Source organism: Solanum lycopersicum, chromosome 3 (assembly GCF_036512215.1).
Source record: "Solanum lycopersicum chromosome 3, SLM_r2.1".
In the NCBI taxonomy this organism is placed as follows: Eukaryota; Viridiplantae; Streptophyta; class Magnoliopsida; order Solanales; family Solanaceae; genus Solanum; species Solanum lycopersicum.
Genome location: NC_090802.1, coordinates 66149275 through 66158587, shown reverse-complemented (window position 1 = coordinate 66158587; position 9313 = coordinate 66149275). Strand labels below are relative to the sequence as shown.

At 29.9% G+C, this 9313-nt stretch overlaps 2 protein-coding genes across 2 annotated transcripts; one reads left to right on the top strand and one right to left on the bottom strand.

Moving 5' to 3' along the window:
- The first annotated feature begins 3989 nt into the window (after window positions 1-3989).
- LOC101254072 (protein OXIDATIVE STRESS 3) lies at window positions 3990-4633 on the top strand. Its single transcript, XM_004235591.5, has 2 exons — window positions 3990-4258; window positions 4354-4633. The coding sequence occupies exons 1-2, from the start codon at window positions 3990-3992 to the stop codon at window positions 4631-4633; spliced, it is 549 nt and encodes a 182-aa protein (XP_004235639.2).
- A 219-nt stretch (window positions 4634-4852) lies between these two features.
- LOC101253763 (probable GPI-anchored adhesin-like protein PGA55) lies at window positions 4853-7577 on the bottom strand. The gene is made up of 3 exons (XM_004235590.5): window positions 7371-7577; window positions 5226-7042; window positions 4853-5133 (listed from the first exon to the last, which is right to left on the bottom strand). The coding sequence occupies exons 1-3, from the start codon at window positions 7444-7446 to the stop codon at window positions 5038-5040; spliced, it is 1989 nt and encodes a 662-aa protein (XP_004235638.2). The 5' UTR covers window positions 7447-7577; the 3' UTR covers window positions 4853-5037.
- Window positions 7578-9313: the final 1736 nt, after the last annotated feature.

The window sequence follows — 9313 nt, the reverse complement described above, 5'->3', positions numbered from 1 at the left end:
GTTATAAAAGTGGCTCATATATGCCCTTACCGTTATACAAACGACTCACATATACCCCTGCCGTTACAAAATGGCTCACATATACCCTTCATTAAATGGATTTTAAAAAATTAGTTTTAAATTTATATTTATTACTTCTAATTTTTTTAAAAAATTATTTAGGGGTATATATGATTCTTCTATCAAAGTTCAAGGTATATTTTAATTTTTTTCATACATAAATTATTTTTTGACTTCTTTTATTATAATTATTTGAATTTCTTATTCTTATTTTGTTTTTTCTTTCATTCCTTAGTTTAAAGATTAAAAAATTAAACTATTTTTTTTGTGTGTATTGTAATTTAATTTCGTATTCGAAGAAAAAATTTGATCATCTACAATAAGTTTTACAAGAATATTAGTGAAACATAAATAAATTTGATTATCAAAATAATAATTATAAATTAGTCATTGAAACAAAAAAAAGTCAAAAAAAATATGTTTGACGAGGATTAAATTTACTCATATGGGATTATATTTTTTAGAAGAAAATAATAAAAATTTAGATTAAAATTATTATTTTTTTCATTTCCGTTAGAGGAAAAGGGTATATGTGAGTCATTTGTTTACAAGTAGGGGTATATATGAGCCACTTTCATAACAAGGGGTATATCAACTCTAAATGATAAAATTGAAGGGTATATCAGACCCTTTTCCCTAGATAGAATAAGTTGTGATGTGCAAGTAAAGATTTCAAATAATGTTTGGATATGTGATAGATCAATAATTTGAATTTGGTATTTTTATTTTTATTTTAAATAAACAAAATTTGAATTATAAACTTCTAATTTTTTTCAAAAATATAAAATTTGATTTATGAATTTATAATTTGTAAAAAGAAACTTGTTATTTTAAATTTTGTAAAGAAAGTCATATCCATTATCCGGCATGAAAAGATGTTAATGACATTTGAAAGGAATATACTGATGAATATTTAGTTATATTACTATTATAATATTTTTTAGTGAATTTTTATAAAATCACGTAGAAAATTTGTAATTATAAATATTTATAAACAAAAATTAGTATATTTACATAAATTTTATTTTTATATCAATTTAAATTCATATTACATATTTAAGCGAACGTAATAAATATATTTATATATATATTTAAGAAAAACGATAGAAACAAAAAGGTTGATAGATAAGAAAGGCCATCGTAGAGAAGTTGCGTTGATGTACTTTCGAATAGACCTCTTTCTCTTATCTCTATGTATACTTTTTCATAGCGTGTACATATAAGTTTTGATTTGATTCCTTTTTCTTTTTTTTTTAATTAAAATCAAAATAATTTAGACGGTTCAATTTTATCAACATTTTATTCTTAAGGTTGGATTAATTGATAATTTGGGGAAATAACTTTTTTTTTCATTATTTTTTAAGCATTGCAAGCTTTATGAGATAAAATAAAAGCTGAGAGATGATCCGAAATTTCGAAATGAGAAGCTTTGATATAGGGAAAAATGGGTTTGAGTGCCGTATAGGACCTTAAAATAATATAAATGTGTCTTTAAAATTTTGAGCATAGATTGAAGGGGATACTTGTACATTTTTCCTAAATTTTTTAAAAACATAGTTTGAGATTTAATATTATAACTTAATTTTTTGAAAAAAAAATATAAATTTGACCTATAATTTATAACTTAGTAACCAAATTTATTATTTTTTAAAAAAAGAAAGAGTCATATTTCGTTTGAAGAAATATATGTACCATGTGAAATGATTATATTGTAGAATAATTAGTTATTATTATTATTAGTGAATCATTATAAAATTATGTTGAAAGCCTATAACAATATATATTTTATTTATAAATAAATAAATAAATAAAATGTATATATAAAATTTACTAATGCAACACTTAAATATATTCATTCATGAACCATTATGGATCTACTCATTTAAGAAAATTAAATAGAAACTATAACAATAGTCAGAATTTGTGAAGTTTTTGTATCTTTACAGAAAAAAAATCTTATCTAACAAATTTAAATTATATATTTAAATAAAATTTAAAATTATATCAATTAAAATTTTATATTTTATATCAAAACAGACATATAATAATATAAAAGAAAAGAAAGAAAAAAAAGGTTGATGGATAAGAAGGTCCATTGTATCGAAGTTGTATTGATGTGCTTTCGAATAGACCTCTTTCTCTTATCTCTATATTCCTTTTCATAAGTTGATTTGATTTAATTTTGTTTAAATCAATTAATTTGAACCGTTCAATTTTAGCGACTTTTTAATTTTAGCTTTTAACTCAAAAATATTATTTTAAATTAATAAATAAGAGTTATGGATTAAATACTACATGATAGATATAATTTTTCAAGGATACACACGTTCAAACATAATAATATTATAATAATTATTGACACTCTCCGATTGAAAGAAAATTGACAAAATTAATATATTTTGAAATATGAAAATATTTTTTTCACATTTCGACCATACTTAATAAATAAAATGATGCGTATTTTGAGTTAAGCATTATATAAAATATATATAAAAATAAATGCCTCATAAAGTTTTATGTAAATTACACCCAATAAAAGAGTGTTCATATAATATATACAAACTTTTCTCTTAAATTTTAGTCATAACCAAAAGAAAAAAAGAAAAAAGATTAGGAAAAATAGTTGAAACATCATAGGATTCTTTTCTTAAACAAAGCCCATAATATTTGACCTTTTCAAATTACAGTAATGTTCCGTATTTGGAGACTAACCACTACGACTCCTTTCACGTTTTTTCTATGAAAAAAAAAAATTGCTTGACCTCTTGGATCGAGCTAGGCGAACGTTCATGAATTTTAATTATATATATATATAATTTATAAATTGTTAATAAAATTAATTAATAATTTTATAATAAAGATAAAATAGTTAAAATATTTTTCACATCTGACATCAAGAAATAGTGTTTAATGAATAGAATAACTGAATAATTACTGAGATAAATATATTGAGTTGAGATCGAAAAATCGATTTAAAAAAAAAAAGGAAGCACAAATGGATTTTTGTTGTTGTTCTTCCTAAAATGTTGAGGGTGTTTAAAAAGGATAAAGTGGGTAGGAAAAGTGGCATGCAAGAATGGCCCCCATGTCTCCTAGTCAATGATTTTATCTACAACTTGCTTCTTATCATAAAGCACAACTTAAAAATAAATAAATAAATATGTATTTTTATTTTTATATTTGTGGACTTAACTGGTGACTCAGATACTGGTGGCTAATATATATCAATAATAAAATAATTTCATAGTCATAGAGCTTATCCTCTTTCTTTAACTTAGTGCAATTTTTAAAGTCAATACATTTATTTTAAACCATACGACAAGATAATATCGAATCTCTGGATAAGCCCTACTTTTATTTTTTTTCATTCATTCAATTAAATATTATTATCTTAAACTTTTTAAAAAATTCTATTCTCAAACACAAATGTTCCATTTTCTTGCCGTGTTACCTATTTTACTTCTTAACACGTATATAATATTTGAAATTCGAACGAACTCAATAATTTTTTTATATTATTTCAATTATATATAGAAAAATCATTACATATATGTGAAATATTTATTTCAAGTTCAACAATCAAAACATGTTATGTGTTTGATCATAAATTTTAAATTTTAACTCCGTGTTTACGTGTATAACGATCGTGTGGTTGTTTGACAAGTGTCGGTAATTAGTTGGGGTTGTGACGCAAGTTTCTGTGTTGTTAGCTGTCATAAAGTCCTAAAAAGTAAATGTTAAATTTATATCCACACATTATCTTCTTGTACAAAATATATAAATGCCTTCCTAGAAATCACTAACAGTCCTATGTTTTGTATTGTATGTGCCTACAAAAAGATAAAGACTCAAGCTTTTTGCGAACTCACACATTGTTATTATATATCTTATCTTATTCCATTTCAAGAATCAACAATACTTTTGAAGATATGGAGAAGATTAATCAAGAGGAGCATCAATTATGGATGATAGATGAAGGACATGAATTAGATCATGGTGAAATTTGTGATAATAATAATATGAGCCACTCATCTTCATCATCAATTTCATCATCTATTGGTGAAGGATCATCAAACATCTCTAATGGATCTTGTTGTTCATCTTCACTTGATACAACAGATGATGCATCTTCATCACCTTCTTCTGATGATGGAGCTTTATATGACTTATCATCCCTCATGTCACAACTACCAATCAAGTAAGTACTCCCTCCCTCTCTTCTCCGTTGCGTTGTTTGACTGGACACGAAGTTTAAAAAGCTTATACCTTTTTTTTGATGTTTATGAATTGCAGGAGGGGATTATCTAAGTTTTATGAAGGGAAATCACAGTCTTTTACATCTTTGTCAAGAGTTACAAGTTTAGAAGATCTTGCTAAGAAAGAATCACCATACAGAAGAAAAATGAAGTCTTGTAAGAGTTATGGAGCTGGATTGGATTCTTATAAATCATATACTCTTCCTAAGGCAACTATATTGAAGAAAGCTTCTAAAAGTTCATCATTTTCATCATATGGAAAGGCAAGTTTTATCAGCAGAAGCAGGCCCCCTCTAATCCCTGTGCAAGAGATATAGTGTGTAGTACAGAAAACAAAAGAAAATAAGGAGAGTGTTGTATTTATTTATTCAAACAGAAAGAGAGATCTAGGCTAGAGAGTGAGAAAGAGTTGTGTATATGTATACTTCAATTTTGGATATGTTATTGCATTTTTGGATATATTGTTTGCCCTTGAAACTGAAAATTGTTAAAGATTGTGTTCCATTGCACTTAGGTTGCAAAATATTCATAGAAGATAAATGAAATCTCTCTCCATTGAAAGTTAAGATCATCATTTCCTACAAGTTACTATTCTAATGCTTTTGCAGCAGTTGATACAGAATTCCTAGAATTTGATCTGAAAGAAGATCACAAAGAATATGAAACAGCAGAGATGCTGTTTCTACTAAAACAAACAAGAACTACTGCAGTAACTAATTTATTAAGGGGACATTCCAATACGATCTCGAATTCGACTTGATCTCCTAACTGGGGTTGTCAACACCACCTTCTTGATCTCTTCTCTATCTTTCTCCACCTGTTTTTACAAGTAAAATAGTTAAAGATTGAAGCTTTAATTCAAATACAAGAGAGGTATACATAAAAATCAACTTGAACTTTGCAGCATACCTTTTTCTTCAAGATCTTCTTTTCAGCTGTGAAGCTTCCATATGATGGAGAATCTGTTTCCACAACAGATGGCTGAGCAGGAGGTAAAACAACACCTTTAGATATGTTAGTGTTGCTGCCTTCTGCTTCAATCATGTTGTTTTTCCTAACGCAGCTTCTAAGGGAGCTGCTGACTTCTCCAACCATCATTTCACCTAGTAGTTCAATCTTTGGTGCACTGAAGTGGCTGATCTCTTTCGATGCTTCTTTCGTTGGTCCACACAAAGATGAAGCTCGTGTGATGGATTCAATGGCAGGTATTCTCTCAAGGTGAGAGTTCCTGCGATTTTCGGAGGGATTATTCAGTGGTTCTTGTAAAAATGAAACCTTTACAGAAGTTTCAGTTTTCTTCTCTAGGAGTTCTCCTCCAACACTGGCAATAGCTGAGTTGTTGAGTATTTCAGCTTGAGGAGTTTCAATAGAAGCATTTGGTTTCCTTGCAACATAGATGATAGCCATAGCCAAAAGCGCTGAAGCTGCTGAAACTCCAACGACAATTACAGCATTACTTGGTCCAATTTCTTTGACTTCAGCATTCTCTGACTCTATTTCAGTGTCAAAATTACTGATTTCAACTTCTGTTTTAATTTCTTCAGCTCCTCCTGGTACTGTCTCCTGTATTTCTAATTCTCCAGTTTGTTCCTGGGAGGTTATTTCGAGCTGCTCATCGTTGTTGTCTACTTCTGCTAGCTTAAATTTGGAGCTTGAAATGTCATCAAGCAATACTTCAAGGTTCTCTAGTTCAGGATTATTCTCATCAACTTGATCCCTCTGCAGCTGCTCATCAAAACCATCAACTTCTGCCTCATCCACTTCATTGAAAATAGTAACTTCATCAGCATCTGTTGACATGGTTTCCTCCTCTTCATCACCATCAACATCCGCACTCACTCCTTTTTCCTGTGGCTGAGTTGTTTCCTCCATTTCAGCACTTCCCACTTCCAACAACTCCACAGTATCTTCAACAAATTCGACTGCCTTAAGTTCATTAGTAGTTTCTCTTTGACACAATTCCAGAAAACCACTTTGAGAATACTCTGGCTGATCCACATATGCGCTGTCACTCCCATAAATTTCATGGAAAACAGCTTCAAAGATGTTCTTCCTAATCATAACACCAGAATCTGAACTCACTACGGAGTCCATGGTTGATAAATTTGAGCCTGATAGAAAGAACACAGCCAATAAAAGCAGAATCTTGAAGACCCCTTTCAAACTCCATTCCCGGTCCACATCTTCTTCCATTTCTTCTTCATCATCCTCAACACTATCCTCCACCACATCTTCATCATTCCCCAGCTCCAGATTAGATATTTCCGGCAGATTTGAGGGATCTTGAGTTTGCTGCAATGACCCTTGATCCTCATCAGATTTCTTAGGATCAAGAAAGGTCCCACGACGCCTATTTGGCTGGTAGCGGAGATACTTAGGTCTTGGACCAAGGTCATTAGTATGAGGATCATATGGTTTATATGAAGAATCAACTACAGAATTGTTTTCTTGGTCATTGTCGGATTCAGAGGCATAACTGTAGGTAGAAATAGGTAATTTTCCAGAACAATGAGAGGTCGAATTTAGGGAATTGGTCTTAGACCCAATATTTGAGGCCTTGTGAGGAAGGCTTTCACAAGTGGTTGAAAGTTCGTTTCTTTCTGCCAAAATCTTCTTCCTCATTGGAATTGAAGCTTTGGAAGCTGCAGATATAGTGGGTGACATGAAATTCTTAGTCATGGGTTTCTGGTTAAGTGGCTGCTCATTTTCATTCGATTCTCTTGACCCTGTTTAGTAGAAAAAAAGGACATTTTTATCAACAAAATAAGACAATTTGTGATGAATACAACTGTCATAAGTTCTTAGATTTCAAGATTTTAGAAATATTGAACTTCAATCAAGATTTTCCAATTACATATAAGTATATCGTGAATCCATTCCCAATCAAATGTGGAACTTGTCTAATCGCGCCCAGAATTGGCTCGATAGCATGGCATATAAGCTTAACTCAACCCCAAAAAGAATTTATACGGTTCATTCTGCAACTAAGGGACTTCAATCCAATCTAAGGGTTCCAAGAACCCAATTTTAATGATTAAGGAAATAGAAACATACCAGAAAGCGAACGATCTGGGACTGCAGAAGACTTAGGAGAGCTCAATGATGGAGTCGGCGTAGTACGCATATCCATAGTAGAGTCGTCACACAAGAAATCAAATATCAATTTCTTCGAATTTGAGTTCACTTTTTAGTTTTTGGAAAGTTTTTTGATATATATGAACAGTCAGGAAGAGAGTAACAATGGAAGGAAGAAGATGACCGTTAGAAGAGTAGGTATCCATTTTTAAATCTGAAATTTCAGAAATATGACCGTTGGAGCATGTGGGTTGTCAGCGAGATTTACATAAATTCCACATTCAATGGGCCGCAAATGGCCCATACTCCTTTTTGGACATGCAACTGAGTTGGGCTTTTGTGTACATATTTTGGCCCAATATTTACTTTTGGGCTTCATGATTGCCGTAGCCCGTGTCTGATCTGGCGTTCTAAAGATTCTTTTTGGGATGTGGACTGCAAGACAACTTTGAATAGTTAGAGTCGTTTAAAATTGTGAGATCTCAAAGTTAAAATTTAGCCTAATAAAAAAAAAGAAAAATTATATATAATAGCAAACTAATAACCTTAAATAAATGGAGTAGCTACGGTTTGATTTAATCGTGCTCCATAGCAAACGTTTGCAAAAAATTGTCAGGCGCCTCTCTCACAAATATCTCGCTCGCCACTCTCCTCCAATCTCTCGCTCGCTTCCTCACTTTTTACACTAATACAAGTATATAAAAATTATTTTTAATTGTATAAAGCGGAGAAAATTGTATAAATACATATATTTTTGTTCCCCTCTCTCCCCTCTTACAGATTTCGCTCGCCACCCTCACCTTTCTCACTTATACAAACAGAAGTAAAATGTATAAATTGCGTTTCTGTTTGTATAAAACATGAGAAAATTGTATATACACATGTAAGTACATATATTTTCGTCCTATACACTTATAATTATACAATAAAAATACTCTCCTGCCCAGTTTCTTTTGTCTTTCTCTCTTTCTCGTTTTATACAATTTTCAAATTGTATCTAATTTCCCTCTTTCTCGTTTTATACAATTCGATTCAATTGTATATTCCTTGTCAAGTCTCTTTTGTCTTTTTGTCTTTCTCATTTTGTACAAATTCAAATTGTATATAATCGTTTTATACACTTATAATAATACAATTCGTTTTATATACTTCGTTTTTATACAGTTCTCTGCCCAGATGTCTTTGTCTTTCTTATTTTATACACTTCATTTTATACAATTTGCTTCAACTGTATATATATAGTGAATTATACAACTTCAATATTTGCTATGGAGCGCAATTATGCAAATTTTGCTATACAAATATAAATTTTTTATTTGTTATATGTGAAAATTGTCCTAAAAAATATTTTCTCATATGTTTTAATTTTTGGCAAATAAAGTTTTCCTGTAATTATATTGACAGGGCTATATTAATTTCATAAAATCAATTGAAATAATCACAAAAATAGAGAGAAAATACATATTATCGATTAGATCGAACGTTATAATTTTAAATTAAAATCAATAATAGCATGACTGAATGCCGTGAAAAATGGCAATGGAAGGGTCAACGATTGTATTCATTCAAGTTGCGTGAGGTCAAAGTAAAAGGTTTAAAAGTCAAAACCTCTTTGCTTTGGTAATGTGTTGGTCAAAATAGTTGAGAGGCTCTTTTGTTTTTTATTTTTATTTTTTATTTTTCTAATACTGAAAAGTAAAGTCAAAGAAAAATGAGAATTTAATAATATTAGAATTTATTCACCTAATTTCCACTTTGATCAACTGGCCTAAGAAAAGGTCTCTAATTTGGTGTATCCCACTCATATATTTCCTTTATAGGTGAATATATCATCATATCGATTCCTTTATAAGTTGCCTTCTTCAGTTAATAATCGGAGTAATAAACAAGAGATTAAAGTATTTTTATATGATTATTGTTTA

Coding starts and splice junctions, on each gene's coding strand:
- LOC101254072 (XM_004235591.5), top strand. CDS start 3,990: ATGGAGAAGATTAATCAAGAGGAGCATCAATTATGGATGATAGATGAA. Junction 4,259..4,353: donor ATGTCACAACTACCAATCAA/GTAAGTACTCCC, acceptor TATGAATTGCAG/GAGGGGATTATCTAAGTTTT.
- LOC101253763 (XM_004235590.5), bottom strand. CDS start 7,446: ATGGATATGCGTACTACGCCGACTCCATCATTGAGCTCTCCTAAGTCT. Junction 7,043..7,370: donor CCCAGATCGTTCGCTTTCTG/GTATGTTTCTAT, acceptor TCTACTAAACAG/GGTCAAGAGAATCGAATGAA. Junction 5,134..5,225: donor AGAAGATCTTGAAGAAAAAG/GTATGCTGCAAA, acceptor TTGTAAAAACAG/GTGGAGAAAGATAGAGAAGA.